This window comes from Carcharhinus amblyrhynchos, chromosome 18 (genome assembly GCF_965287045.1).
Source record: "Carcharhinus amblyrhynchos chromosome 18, sCarAmb.v2.hapA, whole genome shotgun sequence".
Taxonomy (NCBI): domain Eukaryota; kingdom Metazoa; phylum Chordata; class Chondrichthyes; order Carcharhiniformes; family Carcharhinidae; genus Carcharhinus; species Carcharhinus amblyrhynchos.
This window is the reverse complement of record NC_137341.1, coordinates 29,587,896-29,614,733: the sequence shown is the minus strand read 5'-3', so window position 1 is coordinate 29,614,733 and position 26,838 is coordinate 29,587,896. Positions and strand designations below refer to the sequence as shown.

The window sequence follows — 26,838 nt, the reverse complement described above, 5'->3', positions numbered from 1 at the left end:
GAAGAAAGTTCAATGAACGGCAGTTACCTTTTTGGTAATGTTTCGCAGTTTTTTGAAAAAGTCATCTGATGCATGGTTGTCTCCTCCCTCTGACTGGATTGGCTCAATGATAATGGCAGCCACATTTCTGCCCTTCTTTCTGAACTTTACTATCAAGTCTTCCACCTGAGAGTGGGTCAGAGTACAAATTGATTTAAACAAAAATCACTCTTGCAAATCTTATCTTCTTGATTCATTGATAATTGACAAGTTGAACAACCCAATGAAATTATTTTTCTCTTCCCTCTATACATATGTTATATGTTGTATCAATATTGCAAAAATAAGTATTTCAGTTGCAGGCAAGAATCCCAAGTAATTGGAGTGGTGATTGAATATTCTGTCATTCAGGTTTTACAATATAGTTTCATATCCAAGGCTACTTCCGTAACATTCTAGAATAATCATTGACCAGTTATATAACCCAAAGCTTCAGTCCAGATCACTCTTACCAACAAACTTATCAACAAATACCTTAGTGCAGTTTTATGTGACTTACCTGGTTATAGATCAGTACCTGTGGAATCCATTTTTACCAATGGCACACATTCAATCAATTGCTACACATTTACTCATATTAATGTCAGCCTACTCTGAGCAGAATCAAATAAACCAGCACTGTATTGCACCTTCTCTCCTGATCGCACTGTCAAACTTCAAAACCTGAGCCCACAACTCCCACCAAGCAAACTCTTGTTCAGTGTCCCATACTAAATTACCTGATCAATATGGCCATCTCAATATTTCAGTCAGGGTCCTATGTCTATTTCAGGTAACTAGTTAGCAACGGGGTGGAGGGAGCATGTGTGGCACATCCTGTGTTCATTTTCCAGCTCTTCCTTTCTTCTCAAAGGGAAAGCTGGAAGCTACTGATGAGAAGGAAGGATTTTTTTTCTAAAAGTTACATTTATGTGGAGCCAGGAAGCACAGGTATGCTCCTTCTAGCTCCACAAGTGTCACTACAGACTGCTGCCAGCCCACACAAACCCTTCACCAACACTTATAATTGAAGGCAGTGAATGTTTTGTATAAGAACAAAAGAATGTAAGAAACAGGAGCTGAAGTAGGCCATTTGACCCATTGAGCTTTCTCCACCATACAATAATGTGTATAATTCAAAAAGACCTAATACTCTTGGGTTTACAACTTTTGATGTCCATTCTGGGCACAACACCCTTTGATTTTGATTCGATTTGATTTGTTATTATCACATGTATTAACATACAGTGAAAAGTATTGTTTCTTGGGTGCCATTTTCTTTTTAGCTTTTTCTGATCCAACCATTCTAAAATAATATTCACAGTCTCTAATTCTTTTCCTGGAAATTCTTTTTGCTTTTTCTTCCCCCCTTACTCAATAAATCCATTTCCTTCGAACTACAGAGGGACACCTTTATTTCTCTCTTCACCCCCTCATGGCCAATTAGGTCACCAAAAAGTTTGGAGAGATTTCAATTTTTAACAGGGCTTTTGATTTCTTGTGCTATGTCAGTGTCAGTTTGCTCAGTGAATTGCATTCAGTGGGTCAAGTCTATCTGTGTTATTCGCCAGTTGGAATCTTACTATTCAGTGTGGAGCCAGATGTTCAATTGTCTGTGATATCGGAATATCCAAGAGTAACAGTATACATGTCTAGATTTTCACTGGATGACGTTCAAAGGCACGATTTAATTGAAATTCTTTCTAATTTGCTAATTTAGCCAATTACTTTGTTCATATTTTGAACAGCTGCAGATAGGGTGTCTAGAAGTTTAGACATACCTGCAAAGGTTGAGCTGTACAGTGACCCAGAAAACAGCTATAAAATGTGTACAAGTTGGATTTTTTTCTAACCTGAAACCCACTGATCCAGATAATCAGAGATATGAATAAATAAAGGGCAGGATTTTCTCACCCTCCATAGCGGCGTTGGTGGTGGTGGAGGTGACTTGCCATGGTCTGGTTATAGGATCTTTTGGTCCCATCGCTGCTAATGGGTTGTCCGGTTGTTCACACCCTTCTCTGCCGGACAACCCAAGATGGGACCGGAAGAAACATAGAAAATAGATGCAGGAGTAGGCCATTCAACCCTTCCAGCTTGCTCTGCCATTCATTATGATCGTGTCTGAGGGCAGCAGGGTGGCATGGGCATTGGTGAGGCCGCAGCTGGAGTACTGTGTGCAGTTTTGGTCGCCGCACTTACGCAAGGATATTTTGGCCTTGGAGGGAGTGCAGAGGAGGTTTACTAGGCTGATACCGGAGTTGAGGGGATTGAGCTATGAGGAGAGGCTGAATAAACTAGGCTTGTACTCGTTCGAGTTTAGAAGAATGAGGGGAGATCTCATTGAGACGTATAAGATGATGAATGGGATGGATAGGATAGAGGTGGAGAGACTCTTCCCGCTCAAAAAAGACAGTAGGACTAGGGGGCACAGCCTCAAGATAAGGGGGAGGCGGTTTAGAACGGAGTTGAGGAGGAACTTCTTCACTCAAAGGGTGGTGAATCTCTGGAATTCTCTGCCCGTTGAAGTGGTGGAGGCTGCCTTGCTAAATATTTTTAAGAAGCGGGTTGATGGGTTATTGATAAGAGAGGGGATTAAGGGTTATGGGGAGAGGGCGGGAAAGTGGAACTGAGCCACGACAGATCAGCCATGATCTTATTGAATGGCGGGGCAGGCTCGAAGGGCTAGATGGCCTACTCCTGCTCCTATTTCTTACGTTCTTATGGTAGTTAGCGCTGCTGCTTCACAGAGACAGGGACCCAGATTTGATTCCTGGCTTGGGTCACCGTCTGTGTGGAGTCTGCACGCTCTCCTTCTAACTGCGTGGATTTCCTTTAGGTGCTCTGGTTTCCTCCCACAGTTCAATGTGCTGGTTAGGTGCATTGGCCATGCTAAATTCACCCTCAGTGTACCCAAACAGATGCTGGAGTGTGGCGACTAGGGGATTTTCACAGTCGCTTAATGTAAGTCTACTTGTGACGCTAATAAATAAACTTTAAACTTGATTATCAAAGTCAATATCTTGCGTGACTCTAATGTGCCTTTTTAAAATCATGCTCTCTGCAGTTATCAGCAGCCTTATTTTTCTTTGTTGTCAAGCTGTCTGTTTAGCAATCCTTTTATCGCTGCTTAATGGTTTAAGTAAGGTTTTGTTTATTTTTACTCTGGGCCTCAGGTACTTTCTGGAATTTTTTATGACGTTGAATTGTTAGGGGGAAGAATGATTGATAGATCAGGTGAAAGGAGTTCTTTCATTTTCAGTTTTGGGCTGCTGTTTTAGTTAGAAGGTGTTTGGACATCAGACTGAAAAGCAGTGTTCTCTTTCTCTCTCCCTTGTATTGTAAATTTTGATGGCTAGCTGGCAGCAAGGCTTCTTGCCTTCCTGGAGGGAAAACTCTGCTGCTGCTGGTTTGCTAGCTAGTAACTAGAGTCTCTCTCTTGCTGGTGTTTTGAGAATCTGTTCTGACTTCAAGTTTGTCCTGTGTGTGAATCAAGAGAGCTGCAGCATCTAACCAAAATACTAAGTTCCAGCATCACGTGTGTATTCGTATTTTCTGTGCTAAACCTCTGGCAAGGGTTTTTTTTGGAGAGTTGCTTGTGTTGAAACATTTCATATAATTATCAAGGCTTATGTAATAACATGGTTTTTTTTTCTTATTTGTAATTGGTAATAGTTATTACTATATGTTAACTGTATTCGTAAATAAACTTTGTTTGATTAAAGCTCCCTGATGGATCAGTTGAATCATACCTGAAGTGAAATATCTCATGCTCACCCTAGCCAGATTCAAATTGCAAAACTTATGATCCAGGTGGACTTCATAAAACACTTTGCTGTTTCTGACTGAATTATGGCATCAGATCCTACCTTCCCCCTATATCCCTTGATCCTTTAGCCCCAAGGGCTATACCTAATTTCTTCTTGAAATCAGAAAACGTTTTGGCCTCAACTATATTTTGTGGGAGTGAATTCCACACATTCACCATCCTTTGCGTGAAGAAATTTCTCCTCCCCTCAGTCTTAAAAGACTTACTCCTTATCCTCAAACTATGACTCCTAGTGTTGGGCTTCCCCACCATCGGGAATTCTTTCCAAGTCTACCCTGTTAACCTGATAGAATTATATAATCTTTTATGAGATCCCTTCTCATTCTTTTAAACTCCAATGAACACAATCCTAACCGACTTAAGTCTCTCCCCATATGACAGAATCTGCTGGGGCAGAATACAAAGAACAAAGAACAGTACAGCACAGGAACTGGCCCTTTGGCCCTCCAAGCCTGCACCAATCACGTATACCTATCTAACCTAACCGCTTATATCCCCCCGTTTGTTCATTTGCCTACCAAGACAAGTCTTAAATGTGGCTAACATTACAGCCTCAACCACCTCATTTGCACTGCATTCCAGGCCCTCACCACCCTCTGTGTAAAAAACCCTGCACATCTCCACTGAACCTTTGCCTCCTTATTTTGAACTTATGTCCCCTTGTAATTGTCATTTCTGCCCTGGGAAAAAACTTCCGACTGTTCACTCTATCTATACCTCTCATAATTTTATAAGCCTCTATCAGGCCGCCCCTCGACCTCTATCTTTTTAGGGAGAACAATCCCAGTTTATTCAATCTCCCCTCATTGCTGATACTTTCCATACCAGGCAACATCCTAATAAACGTTTTTTGCACTCTCTCCAAAGCCTCCATGTCCTCCTGGTAATGTAGTGACCAGAATTGGACACAGTATTTCAAATGTGGCCTGACCAATGTTTTATATCACTGTAATATAATTTGCTAACTTTTATACTCGACGCCGTCCAATGAAGGTAAGTATGCCATATGCTTTCTTCACCATCTTTTCCACCTGTGCTGCCACTTTTATAGTCAGGAAATTTCAGCCAGCATTTGAAATGTGAAGTTCCAGTTTAATTTCCTATGATTTCTCCCCTATCCACCTTGAGAAGACGCAACTGGTGAAACCAGCAGAATGGTTTTTAATGTTACGCACTGCAACAAAACCAACATTTCGAGCAAACTCTTCATCTTTAATGACCAAGCACAATTTAATCATTAACAATCGAGATTGTCCTCAGAACACTGTATTCAGAACAGAGAAGTCAAATAAATTTGAAACTATTTAACTACTTAACAAAAGTAACAGAAACATAAAAAAGTTAAACTCAGGGCAAGGAAAGTAACTGAAAGGAAATCAGACCACACTGAGCCCTGCATATTTATGACAATCGTCAAATGGTTTGAGGACTGAAACCTACCTCCTCCAAGCATCTATCTTCTTCCTGTGCGTTCTCCTTCACAAACTCCTCCAGAGGATATTTCAGTTTTGGGAATGGAGCAGTGGGCCAATCAAATGCTGGGATGTCCAATTTGTGGACTGCCTTAGAATGGGTTGCTGTCAAGCAGCCTGCAGGGGTACAAAGGAAAATCAGTTCTGAGACACAGCATGCCAAAACTTTGTTTGTCAAGTAAATTAATTTAAACTAAATGAGATAATTGCACCAATGTTGCTAATTAAAAGCAATGTACAGTACTGATATGTAATTTTCACATTTTCACTCAACATAACAGAACATACAGATTTTGGAAATCAGTAACCACTTTAAGTTGCTGTATTGTTCAGTATCCATCACTCTTAGCCCAGTCCATCACACAAACCAGCCTCCCATCCATTGATTGTCTGCACTTCCTGTTGCCTCAGAAAAGCATAAGCAAGGATCCCACGCACCCCAGACATACTCTCTTCCACCACCTTCCATCAGGAAAAAGATACAAAAGTCTGAGGTCACATACCAATGGTTTTAAAATAAAGCTTCTTCCCTGCTGTCATCAGACTTTTGAATGGACCTACCTCACATTAAGATGATCTATCTCTACACCCTAGCTATGAATTTAACACTATGTTCTGCACTCTCTCCTTTCCTTCCATAATGGTGTGCTTTGTCTGAATAATGTTTTCATTGTGCACTAATACATGTGACAATAATAAATCAAATCAAGGTTTAGATTGGCCTCTGAATTGGTTGGAGGAAAAGCTTACAAAACTATAGAAATACTCAAATCCGGTTTGTTATTAATTTTGTGACATTTCTCAGAATTATTTATTTAATATCTTCCTATGAGTACATTTTCCAAGGCAATAGATTAATGTGCAATGCTAAACACGTAATAAAATTTTTAGCTTTTACATTTACATTTTTATGTCTTGTTAACACAAAGTAATTATCGAACAAACCAAATTTTAAAAATGGGCTTCTTCAGCCACTTGAGGAATTAATTGCTTTCAAGTTGCCGAGCTATCAAAAAATACATATGAAAATAGCCTGTTATGCAGATGCTATAATGTTTAATTGGATTATACTGTATACCTACATCATCTCTAATGATTCATCACCATTTTTTATAATCCCTAAAAGCATTTTGATGGGAGAAAGATAGCGAATAATTCAAAGTAGAAGCAAAGCTTCTTGTATACATAGCAGAAAAGGTCAAGAGGCAAGAGGTAAGAAATATCTGCTTTTACTAAACTGTTTCTTTAAGGACTGAAATAAACGGAATAAGGTGATAGAAACACTGTTCATCACACCATGGAATCATAGAATGGTCACAGTGCAGAAAGCGCCACTGAAGCCAACATATCTGCGCTGGCTCTTTGCAAAGGCAACTCCACTCCACCCTTTTCCACAGTCATGCAGTAGTCTTTCTCTTCAGGTACTTACCAATTCCCTTTTGAAAACCATAACTGAATTTTCCTCCACAACAGATTCCAGACCCTAATTACTTGCTGCATAAAAAATACTTTTCCTCTTGTTGCTATTGGTTCTTTTGTCATTTGCCTTCAATTGGTGTTCTCTGGTTCTCTTTCCTTTTGCCAATGGGAACTGTTTCTACTTATCTACTTTGTCTAGATCCCAAATGATTTTGAGCACATCTATCAGGTCTCTATATTCTGGTCTCCAAGGCGATGCACCCCAGCTTCTCTAATCTATCTATGCAACTGAAGTCCCTCACCCCCTGGAACCATTCTCTTAAATCTTTTCTGCACTCTTTCTAAAGTCTTCTACTCCTTGCTAAAATAAGCTGCCCAGAATTGGACACAATTCTCCAGTTGGGGCTGAATTAGCATTTTATAAGCCTTCATCATACCGAACTTGCTTTTATATTCCATGCCCTTGTTTGTAATACCCAGGAACCTGAATGCATTTTTAAGGACTTTCTCAAGCAGCCCTGTCACCTTCAATCATTTGTGCATATGAAGGTTTCCCTGGTCCTGTACTCTTTATCCTATATTTCCTCTCATCATTCTTCCCATCAAAATGTATCACATTACACTTCTCTGCATTCAATTTCATCTGCCTATCCATTCCACTCTCTTTGTGCCTCCTTGAAGTCTATCACTGTCCACCTCATAAATCTCATTCCTTCCAAGTTTTGTGTCATCTGCAAACTCTGAAATTGTGCCGTAAGTGCCCAAATCAAGTACATTAATATCTACCAAGAAAAGCAGTGATCATAGTGCCCACTTTATATCATCTTCTAGTCTGAGAAACAACTGTTCACCACTGCTCTCTGTTTCCTGTCACTTAGCTGATTTTATATGCTTGCTGTCCCTTTAATTCCATAGGCTTCAGCTTAGCTGCATGCCTATCATGTGGAATTTTATCAAATGTCTTTTGTCTCTATGTACATCACATCAACTACATTGCCCTCATCAATACTCTCATCAAAAAATCTCAAAACGATATGTTAAAGACACTTTTGCCTTTTAACAAGTCCGTGCTGACTTCCTTTAATTAATCCACACGACCAAGTGATAGTCAATTTTGTTCTGGATTAAACTTCCTCACCATTGAGTTAGAATTGACAGGGCTGGTGTTGCTGGATTTATCCCAACACCCTTTTTAAACATTGAAATCTTTTTGGTACACAGGAGTGAGGGACCAGGAGGTGAAGGATGAGGGCCTGTGAAGGATGAGCGCTAATGGGCCTGACACCTTCTAAAACAACTGGAATAAAGTGCCAGACAACTGAGACAGGCCTTCCAACCAGCCTGCCTTTACACTCTCTTGTGACTGCCTATGCTTTTTTCCCCACTCCATCCTGCAACGGTTCCTACCCACACATTGTCATCCTCCCTGACCTGCTCTTGTGGCCGTAGTATTTATGTGGCTAGTCCAGTTCAGTTTCTGGTCAACGGTAACCCCAGGATGTTATTGGCAGGGATTCAGTGATGTTAATGCCACTGAGTGTCAAAGGCGATGGTTAGATTCTCTTTTGTTGGAGATAGTCATTGCCTGGCACTTATGTGGCGTGACTTTTATTTGCTACTTGTCAGTTGAAACCTGGATATTTTCCAGACCTCGCTGCATTCGAACATGGACTGGTATCCAAGGAGTCACAAATGGTGCTTAACATTGGGCAATCATCAGCAAATATCCTCATTTCTGTCTTTATGATGGGAAGAAGGTCATTGATGAAGCAGCTGAGGAGGGTTAAGCCTAGGACACTTTCCTGAGGAACTACTGCAATGATGCAACTGAAATGATTGACTTCCAAAAACCACAACCATCTTCTTTTATGCTATGTGTGACTCCAACCACTGGAGAGTTTTCCCCAATCCCCATTGACTCCTGTTTTGCTAGAACTCCTTAATGCCGCAGCAAAACTGGAGTCAATGGGAATCGGGGGAAAACTTTTTTAAAAATACAATATGTTCCACAGCAATAATGTGATCATTCAATTTTTTTTAAGCATATACATTAATTTAAAAATGAAGAGAATTTTCCTTACCAAAAGTTCTTCCATGAAAACCACCCATGAAGGATAGAATTGTTATGTCTGGGCTACCAGGTGCCTGAAGAAGGAAGCAGCAGGATTAGATCGCCATAGCCACCAGGTGACACTATTTCACATGATGCCTAAATAACCAGATTTTTGGATTCTTACCATGAAATCAGTCCTGTATTCATTGCAAAACCTGTACCACATGAATCTATCCATTCATCTGCTTTGAGGTTTTCAGAAATATGGCAACATTTTCAATATGGTGGTGGAGGGGACTGTAATGTATGCCATAAAGAGGGGGGAGGGAGAACCTGACCCCTTCATGAACTCCAGTGATTCTCTATGTTTTCAGTTACCAGTTGAACTGATTAATATGAAGGCAACATGCAATCGGTCAAAGTTTATGGATTAAACATCTAATCTTCTTTAGATTCTCTGTCCAGTAGTGTCACTGGGCTAGTATTCCAGAGACCCAGAGAATGGCCTGGGGACCTGTGTTAAGATGGTGAAATCTGAATTCAATAAAAATCCGTATTTAAATCGTAATGGTGGCCATTGTTGATTGTCGTAAAAACCCCAATGCTCTTTTGGGAAGGAAATGTACTACATTTACCTGGTCTGGCCTCCATATGTCTGAAAAAGATATTCTGATTATAGCTTCTGCGTTGGTCAGGTATAGCCCCATTGTACATAGTGATCACTATGAGCATTGCTTCCCAGCATTAGTGGGATAAGACCTTTAGGAGGACTTTAAATGATCTCTGTGCAGAAAGACCGCCTCCATTCTTCCCCTGGAAACTGGATTGGGGATCATTGGGATGGCAGTGAGGTCTCCACTTTGCCCCCCCTCCCCCAGCCTGCCACCCCCACTTCCAAATTCACCTGGCGGGTGAGGTGGGGAAGTATTCTAGTGGTATTGTCTCACATTGTGGGACAACAGTATGTGACAAGGTAAATAGAATATTTTCTATCTTTCAAAGGGAGATAGCTTAGTCTGCCATTGGAATAAGTCTCAGTGAGTCTGCATGTGTGCTCCTCTAAACAGTTACTGTTTAACAAATGTGCAATGAATGGAGAGTGAATTCTAAGACACTCCAGTCAGAGGTACAGAGTTGGTGGCAGAGGGGGTATAGTTTCGGACTGGATAAGGTTACAAAGATAAGAGACAAGGCCATGTGAGATTCAAATATAAAGATGAGAATTTTAGTTCTGAAACTTTGGAATGCCAGAAGTCAATGCAGGTCAGCAAACACGACTGCTAGTTCAGTAAGAAAGTGGAATTAATCACTTAATTTTAACAAAAATAAAAGAACTACAGTTATTCAGCTACTGGTTAAAATTTCCCAAGGAGCTGGCATGAGGGGAATGTCAAATTTGAACAAGCTTGACCATTTCAAAACTTACCTTGTTGACCATACAAGATTCCAGCTCTTCCTTTGTATGTATAGCATTCCCTCTTTCTTTGTTCTGCAGAGAAAGCGACCATGACAATTTGGTTATTCTGCATTGGCTGGTCTGTCACAGGGGAGAGCAGATTCCCAACATAAAAGACATCTAGTGTTGCATTTCCTTTACAATATTATTGTCACCAGGAGTTTAAATATTATACTGCTGCCTTCAGGATTGTTGAGGGTTACCTGAAGAGATACCTTCTTCCAGAGGCAGCAGTCTTGGAGCCATAACTTAGGGCATCACGGTGGCACAGTGGTTAGCACTGCTGCCTCACAGTGCTAGAGACCCAGTTCAATTGTGGCCTGGGGTGGCTGTCTGTGCTGTGTTTGCACCTTCTTTCTGTAGGTTTCCTTCAGGTGCCCTGGTTTCCTCCCACAAAACAACAATGTGCAGGTTAGGTGGGTTGATTAAATTGCCCCTTAGTGTTGGACGACTAGCAGGGTAAATACATGGGGATGGGGCCTGCGTGGAATTGTGGCCAGTGCAGATTTGATGGCGTTCTTCTGCACTGTAGAATTGTATGAAATGCCTTGCTTTTGGCTGTGTCAGCTGCCATTTTTGACTTTAAATGGATTGAAAGGTCAGTAAAAGCCTATACTGCAAGTTTGTAATTATTATCTGGATGAATCTTTCTGATACATGAAGAAAAGTCCATCAGCCAGAAAATAAAGTTGTGCATTATGATTTTCAAATCATGCAGCTGTGATAGGTGGGAAATGTATTTCTATTGACACTTTCATTCCTAAAATAATACACAGCATTTATTCTAAAACGCAGCAACATTTTTACTATTTGATGGCCAACACGTGTTATGTTTTCTTCCCTCCTCTATAAATTACGTGTGGCACGGTGGCATAATGGTTAGCACTGGGACCCAGGTTCAATCCTGGCCTTGCGTCACTGTCTGTGTGGAGATTGTACGTTCTCCCTCTGTCTGCGCGGGTTTCTTCCGGGTGCTCCAGTTTCCTCCCACAGTCCAAAGATGCGCAGGTCAGGTGGATTGGCCATGATAAATTGTCCCTTAGTGTCCACGATATGTAGGTTAGATGGATTAGCCATGGGAAATGTGTGAGGTTTTAGAGTCATAGCGGTTTACAGCATGGAATTAGCCTTTTGGCCCAATTTGTCTATGCTGCCTTTTTTTTAAACCCCTAAGCTAATCCCAATTGCTTACATTTGGCCCATATCCCTCTATACCCACCTTAACTATCTAAATGCTTTTTAAAGGACAAAATTGTACCTGCCTCTACTATTACCTCTGGCAGCTGTTTTAGACACTCATTACCCACTGTGTGAAAGAAATTGCCACTCTGGACACTTTTGTATCTCTCTCCTCTTACCTTAAATGACAGGGTTACAGGGGTAGGATGACAGAGAGGGCCTGGGTAAGATTGTCTATCAGAGTTGATGGGCTGAATAGCCTATTCTGCACTGTATGGTTTGATGAATTCAATTCATGACATGATCAATGTGTGTCTGTTATTGATTTGGACTTTACAATCTTATTGGGAGGTATCTTGAAACTTGGATTAGACTTTTGTTTAAGTTGAATGGGATGCTGGGCCACAGCACACCTCACTTCTTTTGACAGATTCAGCGTCAAGTATTCCTAAGACAGGTACAGTATGACTGGGTACAGAACAAAGCTCCTTAAACTTATGAAGGGATCCAACACTCGTTATGTGTCTCTATTTCTCTAGAACAAAAAGCAAAAATATCTGTGGATGCAGGAAATTTTAAAGAAAGGAAAACATTGGAAATACTCAGCAGGTGAGGCAGCGTCTGTAAAGAGAGAAATGGGGTTAACGTTTCAGGTCAATAACCTTTCAACAGGACAGGGAAAAATCAGAGATGTGACATGCTTCACACAAATTCAGAGACGGCAAAGGGTCATAGCTTTCAGCTTGGTCACAAGATCACATGGGGCATCGAAGCTTTGCTCTGGCTCATATAACACTTGTGTTTCTTTCTCTTGTGAAGGTGTCGGTTCATGCAGAGGGTTTCGGTTGTTTAAAAAAAATTGTGGAGGGCAGGAGAGGAAAAGAAATCAAAGGGAAGGCCTATGATAGCAGAAGGTTGAATGACAAAAGGGAAAATTGTCAACATCAAGGAACATGTTAATGGAACAAGTGAAGCAACAAAAGGTGGGCCAAGAGGAAGTACAAATAGAAATAGCAGAATTGTCATCAATCGCTGCTGTCTGAAAAAAATAGGGTCTGTGATGATGTTATTTGCATTTCTCTCACCTGTGATGCTTACAGGTTTGAATGAAATTATGGTCTTGCCCACTTTGTGATGGGTTATAAGATATTCAGTCCCATTTTATTTATGCCCTTAAAATGGAGGTTCACATCTGTCAGTGCTAGATGCAAACACATTTTACCAATTAGCAAAACCTGGAAAACTTACAATTAATTTATTCCACTAACTAAGCTACTGATCACTGAAATCTTCTAACAAAACTCTTTGCTAGTTTTAAAACAACATAAATCCACCTTTCCCCATCCAACCCCATAGATCATAGAATCCCTACGGTGCAGAAGGAGGCTATTCAGCCCGTCAAGTCTGCACCAACCACAATCCCACCAAGGCTCCATTCCCATAACCTCACATATTTACCCTGCTCATCCCAACATTAGGATTAATTTAGCATGGCCAATCAACCTAACCCGCACATCTATGGAGTGTGGGAGGAAACTGGAGCACCCGGAAGAAACCCACACAGACACCGGAGAATGGGCAAACTCCTCACAGACAGTGACCCGAGGCCAGAATTGAACCTGGTGCCCCTGACACTGTGAGGCAGCAATGCTAACCACTGTGCCAATGTCTCACCCATTGTGATTCCAAAGCTTGTTTCTCTATAGCCAGCTGAATAACTCCCCCATTTTCACCGTGAAAGTCATCTGTCAGTCCATCCAAGCATTCATGATTGTTGAATCTTTATTTTCAATCATGTCCCACAGCCTAATTTACAAAACATTGTCCAATCCCTTAACAGATATTGTTTAAAAATCCCTTTTAATATTCTTGTGTGATGCAGTGACAAATGTATTCAGACTGCATTTAAATGGACAGATTTCAATGGATGTTTTCACTTTTTCACTTACTCGATACCAGATGCAAGCTGCTTTGAAGGCATTCTCATTGGAACAGGAGCCACATGCCATAGTTTGTACTTGCTTCAAACCTTTTGGAGCAATCTGATTAGGAAAAATATTGGGGAGTCAGAGATAATACATTCATCATGTTTATGCAAGAACAGAAACAGGTAATAGTAATAATCTGTGATCGAAATCTATTTAGAGACAGTCATCTTGGTCATAGTTTTCAACTTGGTCACAAGATCACACAGGGACATCAAAGAATTTGCTTCAGCTCATCTAACACTGATCCTTTTTTTCTAGTTTAAAGTTTTAACGTTTATTTCTTAGTGTCAGAAATAGACTGGGTTACTGTTAAAATTCCAGTTAAACATTCTGATACCTGTTCAGGTACATTGAGAAGAATTTACCATGGCCAATTCACCTAACCAACATGTCTTTCAGACTGTGGGAGGAAATTGGAGCACTCAGAGGAAACCCACACAGACAAGGGGAGAATATACAGATTCCACACAGATAGTGACTCAAGCCAGGAATCAAACCTGGGTCCCTGGTGTTGTGAGGCAATAGTGCTAACCACTGTGCCACTATGCTGGTTCATGTGGAGGGTTACATTTGTTTAAAAAATTGTGGCGGAATCCATACCCTTTATGAATCTAAAAGACTCTGCATCAACTAATTTTCCCAATTGAATTAAAGGCTGCTGCCACTAAATCCTTAGTATTGTCAATGTGCAGTATGGTAATAGATAGCTGAATGAATATGGGTGGCATGGTGGCACAATGGTTAGCACTTCTGCCTCACAGCGTCAGGATCCCAGGTTCAATTCTGGCCTTGGGTCACTGTCTGTGTGGACCTTGCACATTCTCCCTGTGTCTGCATGGGTTTCTTCTGGTTTCCTCCCACAGTCCAAAGATCGGCCATGCTAAATTGTCCCTCAGTGTCTAAAGACACTGTGTAATTTTGGGGGATTAGCAGGGTAAACACGTCGGTTTACGGGGATAGGGGCCAGGTAATAATGTGCTTTTAGGCTGATTGATTGGGTACTAAATTGTCCCTAAATTGGACCTCCCTGATCCTCGCACATTAGGCATAGACTAAAATCATGAATAGGTCACTGAGACAGTGGGACGGCGGCGCGGGCTCGTTGGGCCGAAGGGCCTGTTTCCCGTGCTGTGTTGTTCTTTGTTCTTTGTTTGTTCTTTGTAAGATGCTCTGTTGGAGAGTTGGTGCAGACCTGATGGGCTGAATGGCCTTCTTCTGCATTGTAGGGATTTTATTATTTCACTCAGGAGTGATAATTTATTAAGTCTTTATGACTTTGCGTGAGACAGTATTCACTGAGAGAGATTAAACAGAATTATACTACTCTAAGTAATTGAGCTTTGCTTCGCAGAGCTTGATGTGCTGTCAACCCCACCTCTCCATGCCCTTCTCGCCACACAGTTGAACTTACTGAAAGTAGTGTATCAGACAGTTTCTGAACATAATTCTCAGGAGGTAGGCATCCCAGGGCAGGTCTGTTTACAAAAGTGCTCTGTGATAGAATGCAACATGAAACAGTCATTGTCCATTTCAAAAATAACACAGTAAAAACAAGCATATATGCAAATAAAGAACCTACGTTACATAGCAACAAGAGGAAGAATGAGGAGATTCGGCCTAACTAAACAGTGCGATTTAAAAAATAGCATGGGTTCGGAGACCTGGGGCTGTACGTACACAAATCTTTATCAATGGCAGGTCAAGCTGATCAGACTGCCAAGAAAATTATTTGTAATTCTGGGTTTTACGAGCTGATATATAGTGTACTGAAAAAAAGGAGGCTACGCTGAGACCTCACAAAACACTTGTTAGGCTTCAGCTGGAGAAATGTGTGGGCTTGCACTTTCAGAAGGATGTCAGATTCTTGATCAGAAGGTATACCAGGGCATTAGCAGGGAATGAGTTTTGTGGAAAGACTTGAGAAGTTGGGGTTGTTCTCCATGGAGCGTGAACAGTTACGAGAACACTTGACAGAAATGGTCAAAGTTAGGAGTATTTTAGTCAAGTGAATAGGGTGAAAGTGTTCCCACCGACAGGAGGGGAGGGTAAACAAAAGACACAGCTTTGAGGTAATTGAAAAAGAGCCAGAACAGTCTTGAGGGGACATTTCTTAACACCTTGAGTTACTATGATCCTCAACATTCCACATGAAAGAGTGGTGGCCATTGGATAAATATTAAAATTCCAGGGCTATGGGGAAGGAGCAAGTATGTGAGACTATCTGTAATGCGTTGGCACAATATGATGGGCTGAATGGCCTCCTCCTGTGCTATACAATTTCATGATCCAGTGATATAAAAATCTGATGCCTCAACCCTCAATACTTTATATAACCCAACAAACCACAACTGTTCAGGTCCCAATCCAGGAACTTGTTGGCTGCAGAAGATCTAGTCACTGGTGCATGTAGGCTGGTGGGTACTGTTCCCAGTCTCAAGCTAGCGTGTGCTACTTAAATTCTGATTGTCCCCCATGAAGGAGAATTGTATTGTCGCTGGAGCTGGTAATCATTGCAAAACTGAGACTGACCCAGGAAAGACTCAAGAATGGCACACAATGGGGCAATTTTGCATCCATGATCACCATGAACACAAATGGCAAGGCGGGCGCAAAGTCTCACGCAAACCAGGAAACAAGATTCTCACTGGTGAGACTGCATTTTCTGATTTTCCCCGCCCTCACTGGTGATATTATGAAGTTGTCACCCTATCGTGTAAGAACATTTTAATAAATCCCAATAAACTTAAAAGGCTTCCCAGACATATTTCCTCCCCACATTTAGAATTCCCTCCTCTCGGATGCAACACCACATCGGTGAGGTTTACACCTGTGTTTTAAAAACATGAAGCAGTCAAGGAGAATCTGCCAGGGGTATACAGGTAAGTATAGCCCCCAGGGAAAGAGGGGCATGCCTGGGCAGTGCTCTGGCATAGAGAGGGCATGGCCTCTGGGGAGCTCCACTGGGGGAGGTTTGGGTTGCCCTTACCTATGGGGGTGGTTTTGCCCCGGTGATTGTGGGGTGAGTTTCCTCTTTTTGTGGGGGGAGTGGGCATTGCCATGGTGTGTGTGGTGGGGCATAATCATAGGGAGGTGGGGAGTATCTTTTTCTGCACTGGTGGCTCTCTTAAACCCTGTCTGCCAGCATGAGGGCAAAAACCATACCTACAGTTTTTTTGTGCAAAGAATTCCATAACATCCGGAGAGAAAACATGTCTGTTCAGCTGGAGAGCTGCACACCAGTTTTCCCACCTCAGCCAGCACTCTGGGCACTGAGTGCGAACTCCTACCCAATGCAGGCTCCAGGATTCTCCAAAGCTGCACAGTTCACATGATGAAGTTCTGCCACATCCTGGAGTGCATTTTCTGCATTACCAGGACTTTCAGTCCAGTCACCATTTGCTAAGGGAAGAACACAAAATGGTTGAGGAGGTGCAAAGAAGAGGAAATTGTCTCCATCGACAGGAGGCCCTCCAGATACAATCTCGAAAGGATCAGATTGTTGGGGCAGTGAATGCCATGAGTACAGCTCACAGGTCCTGGATTCACTGTTGCAAGAAGTTCATTGACCGCACAGGGGGGGACAAGATCAATAAATACATCCCCAAGTGCAATATTCCAATAACTGCATCACTATCTTCACACATTACTCATTTCACCATACCCCCATCATTCACCTAACAACAATCTCAGTTAAGGCCTCATACTTAACTTTCATAGTTTTGTTTTGCGCTTGTACACTTTAGTATTGCTGCAAATCTCACATTGACAGCTTGTAATACTGCCATTCAACTATGATAGTTGTATTACTCAAACACTTTGCATCATACTTATTCACAGAAGTCCCTCTCTCTTTCATGAAAGGTGGTACATAGCTGGACCATGATGTGTAGATGCTGGCGTTGGACTGGGGTGGGCACAATAAGAAGTCTCACAACACTCGGTTAAACTCCAACAGGTTTACTTGGAATGATGAGCTTTCAGAGCCCTGTTGAAGGAACAGTGCTCTGAAAGCTCGTGATTCCAACTAAACCTGTTAGACTTTAACCTGGTGTTGTGAGACTTCTTACCATAACTGAACCATCACAGCTCCATATCCTCACCCCCATGCATTGGGACTGAATCTATCGAAGATGATGGTGTGCTCATCTCAATTTCTCCATCTCACATCCTGCTTGTCCCTCTCTCCGCAATTTCTTCCCATTTACAATCTGCAGATAGTGTAAGCATTCACCCCTTACTTTCTCTCCCCCCTCCCCCTACCACAACTGTAGCCTTTCTCCTTTCACATACCCAAGAAATGTAACCTGGTCAGGAAATAGTGGATATGAAGAAGATGGAAGTGCAGGAAGAGACTGATGATGAAGAAACATTATCGTGCTCACCAGCTCAGGTATTGACTTTGTGCATATCTCTAAGAGACAGGATCTGCATGTGGTGACAGGGGCATGGGATAAGGTGCTATCGTAGGGGTCAGTGGACCAGAGGGCAAGGTTGCAATGTGGTCTGCTGAGGAGGACTCCAATGAGGTCTTTGCTGTGGTGTTAAATAATGCTAATGGGTACGCACAATGCACAGCAGACAGGGCTTGGTGCATCGGCAGGCCAGTTACAAAACCAGTGGTCAATGTTGAGGAATATGGAGGGCTTCGACACCAACTTGGTCTTTCATTGAACTTGGTGTCATCCTGTCCAGTGTTGAAGTGGTGGGCAGTTCTGTGCGAACACATGCGGACCCAACCAAGATGCAGGGTCTAATGGCTGACATCTCAGCTTCCATTACAGTAAAGTGGAAGTTACACAACATCAGAGTGCTGTCATGCAAGCTTAGACAACTGCCATTATGGCTGTGGATGACAGAGTACAAAGGGACCTGTAGGGTATCACAGCAGTCCAGTTATCTGCCCTCCAACATATTGCTAGGACTGCTCAGGCAGAATAAATCTTCTGTCCTCTCTCAGGATGCAAGTATTCATCCAGCCACCACTGCTGCTCCACTAATAGTTTTGTGAGTGGCTGCCGGACAGCTAGCCCAGATGTACTAGTGTGCTGCAGTCTGAAGTCAGGCTACTAAGGCTGGACTTTCTCAAGGACTTCCTGCAAGGCCACCTGTTCATCAGCCAGGCTGCAGCATGTGGTAGCACTGGGTCAGAAAAAGACACATGGAAGACAGGCACTAAAGGAATGCAGGAGGGTGATTCGTCTATGTGATTATGGCAATGTTAGATAAGGGGATGTTCTCACCAGAACAACCGGCCTCAGTGATTGCTGGCTTATGGGTCAGGGAAGGGGGGAAATGGTGGGTCCACAACACAACATGTGGCAGATCAATGAGTGACAGGCAACAGCCTCAGGGCTTTCTCCCAATCTGCCCATGCGTTAATCCTGAAGCTGTGGTCAGTTTTTGAGAGGCAATGTTGCAGGGTGCCAGCAGTTCACCATCAAACCCCAACACCTGGCAAAACCTGGACCAATGTTCATCAAATAGCTTCAGGCATTATGAAAATGGGAAGAACTCAAACCATCGAGTTTGAATTCAATTAAGTGAATCATCAAAACCATCTAACATTAGCTGATGATAACAATGAGACACTTCCACATTTGTTGAGTAAAAGATCAGCAAAGATAAAGCTACTTAAATGTTAAAAATGTTTAATAATTTAAATAATTAAGAATCTAATCGCAGAATTTTACGGATAAAATACTCTCCATCTTCCAAGAAACTTAAAAAGCCCAGATATTTAAATGAATAGACAGAAAAGTAACCGCCAGTGTTTTGCATCCTGTCAGAGTTTTAATGTATATTCTGGTTTATGATATCCTCTCTTATCACTTCTACCAAGTTCCAACATCCAACTGATGTTCATTGAATAGATCATTCTGACAAATGGATAGAATCAGTGCATTGTGTAAATCATGGTGATTTATAACACGAGGCTTCGGTACTGAATGAAAAGTAGAGATCAAACAACACACGCATACAATTCAGTGAAGTTTAATTATGTGCATTAGTTTGTCACTCAACAAAGAATTGAAGGGAAATTCTGTGAAACTTTGAGAAGCAAATTAACAGATTTTTAAAAATTTCATTTGTGGGGCATGGGTGTCGCTAGCTAAGCTGGCATTTATTGCCTGTCCCTATTGCCCTTGAGAAGGTGATGGTGAGCTGCCTTCTTGAACCATTGATACAACTGAGTGGTTCGCCAGGCTATTTCAGAGATCAGTTGAGAGTCAACCACATTGTTGTGGATCTGGAGTCACATGTAGGCCCAACCAGGTAAAGGGGGCAGATTTCCTTCCCTGAACGACATCAGTGAACCAGATGGTTTTCCCAACAATCGACAATGGTTTCATGGTCATCACTAGATTCTTAATTTCAAATTCTTAAAAATTGAATTCAAATTCTACCATGGCAGGATTTGAATCCAAGCCCCCAGAACATTAGCTAAGTTTCTGGATTAATGGTCAATCAATAATACCACTAGGCCATCACCTCCCCTCGTGTACACACTTTCCCAGCTCAGTGGGATTGCCTTCAGTTGGTTCTACATTTGCTATCAGAGCCTCAACAGAGGATCCCTCCCCATGGCTTTTCTTCCTACCTTTGCACTGATCTGTTCTTGGGCTCTTCTGATTCCTCACCTCCCTCCCAACCCTTGGAATCACCATCTTCTGATATGAGGTCAGATTCCACATCTTCCTCTCAACACCCCCTTGCCTCTTTGCCATCAGACTAATTGACTGACATTTGGGCTTGGATAAGGCACAGCTTCCTGCAGCTAAATATTGGGAATGCTGAAGGTGTTGTTGTTAGCCATGAACTAATGGCACTCTCTGCTCCTTAAGCTTGGAGCTGCCATTGGAAACTTACAGTCATCAGCTATCCTATAGAGTGTAATATCCTCTACAGAAGATCTGCGACCTGTGTGAAGACAGCAAACAATCACATTAAAGAGACCTGACTAAGGCAGACAAGCTCTGAAATGGAGAGGCCCCTGAAAGTAGGTGGGAGACGGTGCTGCACAGTTAACCCACACCTGTTGATTACCATGCAGGCAGCATGCCAACTCCATGCTGCCAGCTCATCTGAAGTCTGTTTCCACCCCGTGTTAACTGGGCAATGTTGGCACAATGGTTAGCACTGCTACCTCACAGTGCCAGGAACCTGGATTCGATTCTGGCCTCAGGTCACTGTCTGTGTGAAGTTTGTACATTCTCTCCGTGTCTATGTGGGTTTCCTCTGGGTGCTCCACACTCCAAAGATGTGCAAGTTAGGTGGGTTGGCCATACTACATTGCCCTTTGGTGTTATAAATTGTGTAGGTTAGGGGATTATCAGAATAAATGTATGGGGTTACGGGAATCGGGTCTGAGTGGGATGCTCTTTCGGATAGTCAGTGCAGACTTGATGAGCTGAATGGCCTCCTTCTGCACTGTAGGAATTCTATGATCTAACTGCTGGTTGAAGCTGCTGGGGTAGTTATTAGAATAGTTATTAGAATCATGAGTGACTAGCTTAATCCTAGCCTGCACTCTTAAAATGAGCTTGTACCTCTAAAAGGGCACTGTGACTGGGAGTTGTGATTGAAAAGAATCTGACCTGGGAAAGACTGAGAAGGACTGGGGAGGGCGCAGACAAAGGGTCATCAAAATGTCAGCTCTTTTCTCTCCTTACTGATGCTGCCAGACCTGCTGAGATTATCCAGCATTTTCTCTTTTGGTTTCAGATTCCCAGCATTCACAGTAATTTGCTTAAATACACCGTATCAGCTGGGGGTTAGCATCCATTTTTAGCCCTACTAAAGTACTATCTGACAATTTTAATGCTTAAAGGTGCTATATAAATGCAAGTTGCTGCTGTTTTAGTTGTCAGTTAGCAAACAAAGGATTGACATGTATTCTCTGGAGGACTACTCTTATTAAATTGAAACTGAATGAATGAATATGCAGAAACTGGTTAGGTTGGTGCAATGCAATCATGCACAATGATAAAATGTACAGGTGACAAATACAGCACCAATATAGTATACTCTTGGAGGCAGGAAATGAAAACTAAAGCTTTGAAAGCTTTGATTGATTGCTAGAAACATTTTGACACTTGGTAGTAGCCCCCTTTGGAAGTGGTATCAGCTGCACCATGAGGTAAAATTACCGACTCTACTTTGAGACCATTTTGTTAATCACCAAGATAAAAGCAAAATACTGCAGATGCTGGAATGTGAAACTAAAGCACAAAATGCTGGAGAAACTCAGCGGGCCTGACAGCCTCTGTGGAGAGAGAATAAAGCCAACATTTCGAGCCTGGATGACCCTTTATCAACTCTGATGAAGAGTCATCCTGACTCAAAACATTGGCTCTATTCTCTCTCCACAGAGGCTGTCAGATCTACTGAGCTTCTCCAGCATTTTCCACTTCTGTGTTACTTTGTTAATGCCAGGTAAATCATGCGAAAGTCATCCCCAATGATGCCTGGGTATCATTGGGGATGACTCTGAAAATGAGCCAAATAATGCTTGGTGTCCACGGTTTTCTGCCATGCTTACTGTGAACTGGTTATTGGATGGAATAGTCTGATCGTAAATCATGCAGTATTTGCAGAGACAAAGATCTAACTGTGAAAACTTTATTTTGCTTCACTACCCTTTCACATAGGGTTTGACTGAATGCTCTGTAGCACCATTCAGTGTATCAGAGAAGCATGGTGTCCATGAGGTTCATCACATGTCTACAGAGAGAGCACAGCCAAATTTGACAGTGTTTTTGCTGTGCGCCTGCCATAGAATCATCCAGGGTTGCCTTTGGTTTGTGCCACATGGGCCTACCAGAAGAGACCAGGTGATGCACCTTCCACAGGCTAGCATACTGGAAACGGGCACACGGCCATGTCCTCACGCTATTCAATATGTCCGTGCCACTGATACAGACCAGATGCACAGTGACAGGATGATGTTGCATAACATTATGCTATTTGGTGAGCCACCTTAGGCAGAATAAGTTGCCTCTCTAGTTAACCTGCTCACTGTGCTAGTGAGAAACCAGCAATCCTCCTTCTAGAAGCTCCGGGATGTTACAAATCCCTCCTGTCCTCTGAAGGCCAGTCTGCAGAGGTTGTGGAGCCATATGGGGTTGGAGGAGACTTGTGGGTTCCTCTGTAACTGATGTTTCCCCAAAGCTAGTAACTGATTCTACCGAAGATTCTTCAAGTCATGGGTCACCCCAAAGCTTGGTAGCCTGCTCCTTCATAAATCTGTAAATAGAACAAATGTACTTGGTTTTAGAATTAGATATCAAGATGTTACCGTCTTTAAACAGAATTCTTTTGTTTATTAATTTGATGCCTATTTTAAAATAGTAAACACAACTACTAACTTCAAACATCATTGAGATGGAATTCTACCACCTCGCCTGCCATGGAATCAGAGCGGGCTAGGGTCCGACAGTAGAAATCTCTGTTGACCTCAGGTGGGAATTTCTGGTCTCGCGCGAGCGACGCCGTAAAATTCCACCTAAATTATTTCTAATATTTCATATTTCTTCTATTAAAGTAATATCTATGTATAGTTTTTAACTATATGAAAGATTTTTATTTACCTGTAATATTTTACACGGTCATGTGAGTAATTGGTGTCTTTTAAATCATCAGTGTTCTTTTATTTTCTCTCTTCCACGATAGTTTTCCATAACCACATTTGAAACCTGTGGCATGGTTTCTTTTCCAGCCTCTTTGGTGCAGAATTTTCTATCACGTTTTATCCTTTGGAAACCGCTGTCTTAACAATGCTTCCATATCTAAGATCTAAGGAGGTTATTACAGCAATACTTAAAGTGATCCTTCTGTCACTTTCAGTCTCTAACCTCTCTGTTAGATCCTTTCTTTTTTATTAGTGTCACCAGTAGGCTTACATTAAAACTACAATGAAGTTACTGTAAAAATCATCTAGTCGCCACACTCCAACGCCTGTTTGGGTACACTGAGGGAGAATTTAGCACGGCCAATGCACCTAACCAGCACATCTTTCAGACTGTGGGAGGAAACCGGAGCACCCAGAGGAAACCCACGCAGACAATGTGCAGACTCCACACAGGCAGTGACCCAAGCCAGGAACTGAACCTGGGTCCCTGGTGCTGTGAGGCAGCAGTGCTAACCACTGTGCTCCCATGGCCCCTTTCAGGTGACTTTTGAGATTTTGTAAATGAGAACAGATTTGAATGGGGATGAATCTGTAGTTGCCACACTCTGGTGCCTGTTTGGGTACACAGAGGGAGAATTTAGCACAGCCAATGCACCTAACCAGCATGTCTTTCAGACTGTGGGAGGAAACTGGAGCACCCAAACGACACCCACACAGACGTGAGGAGAACGAGCAGACACTGCACAGTCAATGACCGAAGCCAGGAATCAAACCTGGTTCCCTGGTGCTGTGAGGCAGCAGTGCTAATCACAGTGCGACCATGCTGCCTCTTTCATTGGTAGTACAATGGTCATTATTTCACTTATCATTCTTCTATTGTTCCTGCTGGGTCCAAAGCATCTCGCTATTCTCTCCCTTTATCTCCACTGTGTTGAAACCTGAGGACAGTGAGAGTTATCCCTCTTGGTTACCTGGGCAGAACCTTCTAAAACCCAAGTATATTGGCTTGACTTGCTTTATTTTTCAATTTTGAAAATCTTATCTACCTTTGACCCTTTTACATGAAGTTCTCAATAAACTAAATTGCAACCTTTTTTTAAGTTGAGATATCAAAATTTCTTCCTTCCCAAGAATGTTGCATGGCAACTTTTCACAGCAAACACATTTGATTTAGCATTGTCAAATTATGCTGCATTGAAGGCAAGTCACTATCCATCATGCTGGAGTTAGTTCTCTGAAAGTGCTTGTCTGTTAGTTGCATTTCACTGTCCTTTCAATATCTTTTACATCTTTCTTTTTCAAGTATTAATTCATTTTTCTTTAAGAAAGTGAATATGATTTCTGTATTGTATTCTCAGAGCTTCTGCGCAAGAAAAGTTTTCTTTGTTTCCTCCATTCCACCTCCCCCCCCCACCAATTTGTCCTTTTAATGACTACTCCAATACTCCCCTTACCAGCCTCCTATCTTTGACCCTCCTTAAACTTGAGGCCATCCAAATTTCTGCTGCCTTTTATCCTAACTCACATCCAAGTCTCGTTCACCTTTCACTCCTGAGCTCTCTGACATACAATGGCCTGTGGTCCAGCCACACCTTGATTTTAAAATTTTCATCCGGGTTTCAAATTCTTCCATCGTCTCACCTCTTCCTATCTCTAACCCCATCCAGCTCTAAAACCCTCTGAGTACCTTCAGCGCACCAAATCTGACCTTTGGTGATTGTGTCTCAAGCTGTATAGGCCCTGAACTCTGGAGAGGTGTCCCTCGACATTTGTGCTTCTTTACCTCTCACTCGTTCTTTAAGATGCTGCCTAAAACATAGCTGTCTATATAAACTTTTGGTCACATGTCCTAATATCTCCCAGTGTGGCTGAGAGCTTTTTTTATTCATTCGTGGGACACGGGCATCACTGGCTGGCCAGCATTTATTACCCATCCCTAGTTACTCAAGGCCAGTTGAGAATCAACCATGTTGCTGTGGCTCTGGGGTCACATGTAGGCCAGACCAGGTAAGGATGGCAGATTTCCTTCCCTAAAGGACATTAGTGAACCAGATGGGTTTTTCCGACAATCAACAATAGTTTCATGGTCATCAGTAGATTTTTAATGACCCTTTCGGAGAAAATTTCTCCTCAGCTCTGTCTTAAATGAATGACCACTTACTTTCAGACACTGGCCCTTATTCTGAATTTCTCTCACCAGGGGAAACATCCTCTCTGATGATTCACCTGCTGTGTAATGTTTTATGACTTTAAAGGTGCTGGCCAGGATTCTCCAGCTATTCATGTCCAGCCAGCAAGGACAGAGAATTTGGCACTCAGCCAAATCTCCATTCACTGCAGTGGGACAGGAGAATCCTGGCTGCGAGCAAGATTGGAGAATACAGCCCATTATAGGAACAAAATTGGCCCTCAATTTAGTTACTAGCTCATAGAACAGTGGAAAATGCTGTAATTATCTTTTACAATTCCTCATTGTGGTGATTATCCCTTTAAGGTCAACGCAACAGAACAGGGTCACTTGGAGAAACCAATTGGAACCGAGTGTGGGTAATCACCTCAAGGGATGGAGCTCTCTCTTAAGCAGAAGACAGTCTAAAGACATGTAGAAGACACACAGGGACTGGGGCGCCCAAGATAGCTTGGGGCTTCTGGCCTCTCTATAGTTTTTCCTTATTAAAAAGCATCCTTTGTGTTGCTGACAAAGTCTGTGAATGTGCAGCATTATACTCATCATTCACACTTCCGTCACTTATACAGTGTCTCATAACTCATAGTATGAGAGCGCAGACATGGTCCAATATATCCAACAGACCGTATTCCACACAAGCGCGCAAGAAACAATACTTTGCAATGTATGTTAATACATGTGACAATAATAAATCAAATCAAAGCCTTCTGCTACCACTATCAGCATATTCTTCTATTCCTTTCTCTGCCAGGTGTTTCTCTAGTTTCTCTTGAATGATTCTATGTTAATTGCCTCAATTACTTGTAGTTGCTGGTTCCACATTCTGACCACTTCCTGGATATTGAACTAGGGTTCTATGATATTACCCCTCATCCTTTTCTTTTTGAGAAAAAAAATACTGCAAACCCATTTGGGCTTTCCTGATAAGTTTTTTTCTTTAATTCATTCATGGGATATGGGCGTCACTGGCTGGGCCAACGTTAATAGCCCATCCCTAATTGCCCTCCAACTGAGTGGTTTGCTGGGTCATTTCAAATTCAACACCATTGTTGTGGATCTGGAGTCACATACAGGCCAGGCCAGGTAAGGATGGCAGATTTCTAAAGTCAACCAGATGGGTTTTTACAACAAGCAAAAATGGTTTCATGGTCATCATTAAACTTACAATTTCAGATTTTTATTTAATTCACATTTCATTATCTGCCATGGTGGGATTTGAACTCGAGACCCTGGAGTATTATTCTGGGTCTCTGGATTTATAGTCCAGCAACAATACCAATATTCCACAATCTCCCCAGAATGTTTCTGTTCAGTCTGGTGTCAACATTTGTAAAGCTTTTTTTCTCTAAGATTTTGTTGTGGGTGGCCTATTCATTTAAGTGCACAGGCCCTTTAAATCTTTTGGTGTGACTGCACTTACACGGTAACTTAAAAAGGCTGGTTTGTGCTGGAAATCTTTGGGGGTAATTGGACATTGCTTGTAATCTTTTCCAGACCCTGTATATCCTTTTTGTAATATGGAGACCTGAATTGCATGTAACACAGGTATATGCTCAAACTGCTTTCTAACAGTATGTTTGTTTAAAGTTTATTTATTAGTCAGAAGTA

The 26,838-nt window shown here is 42.1% G+C and overlaps 1 protein-coding gene across 1 annotated transcript in view; it reads right to left on the bottom strand.

Moving 5' to 3' along the window:
- Positions 1-26,838, bottom strand: part of abat (4-aminobutyrate aminotransferase) — a 149,694-nt gene that overhangs the window by 9,680 nt on the left and 113,176 nt on the right. Inside the window, exons 7-12 of the mRNA XM_080206645.1 lie at positions 14,826-14,906; positions 13,376-13,468; positions 10,218-10,280; positions 8,820-8,883; positions 5,288-5,436; positions 28-165 (exon numbers count right to left, since the gene is read on the bottom strand). Of these exons, the coding sequence (XP_080062771.1) occupies positions 28-165; positions 5,288-5,436; positions 8,820-8,883; positions 10,218-10,280; positions 13,376-13,468; positions 14,826-14,906 (588 nt within the window). The remainder of the gene's footprint in view (positions 1-27; positions 166-5,287; positions 5,437-8,819; positions 8,884-10,217; positions 10,281-13,375; positions 13,469-14,825; positions 14,907-26,838) is intronic.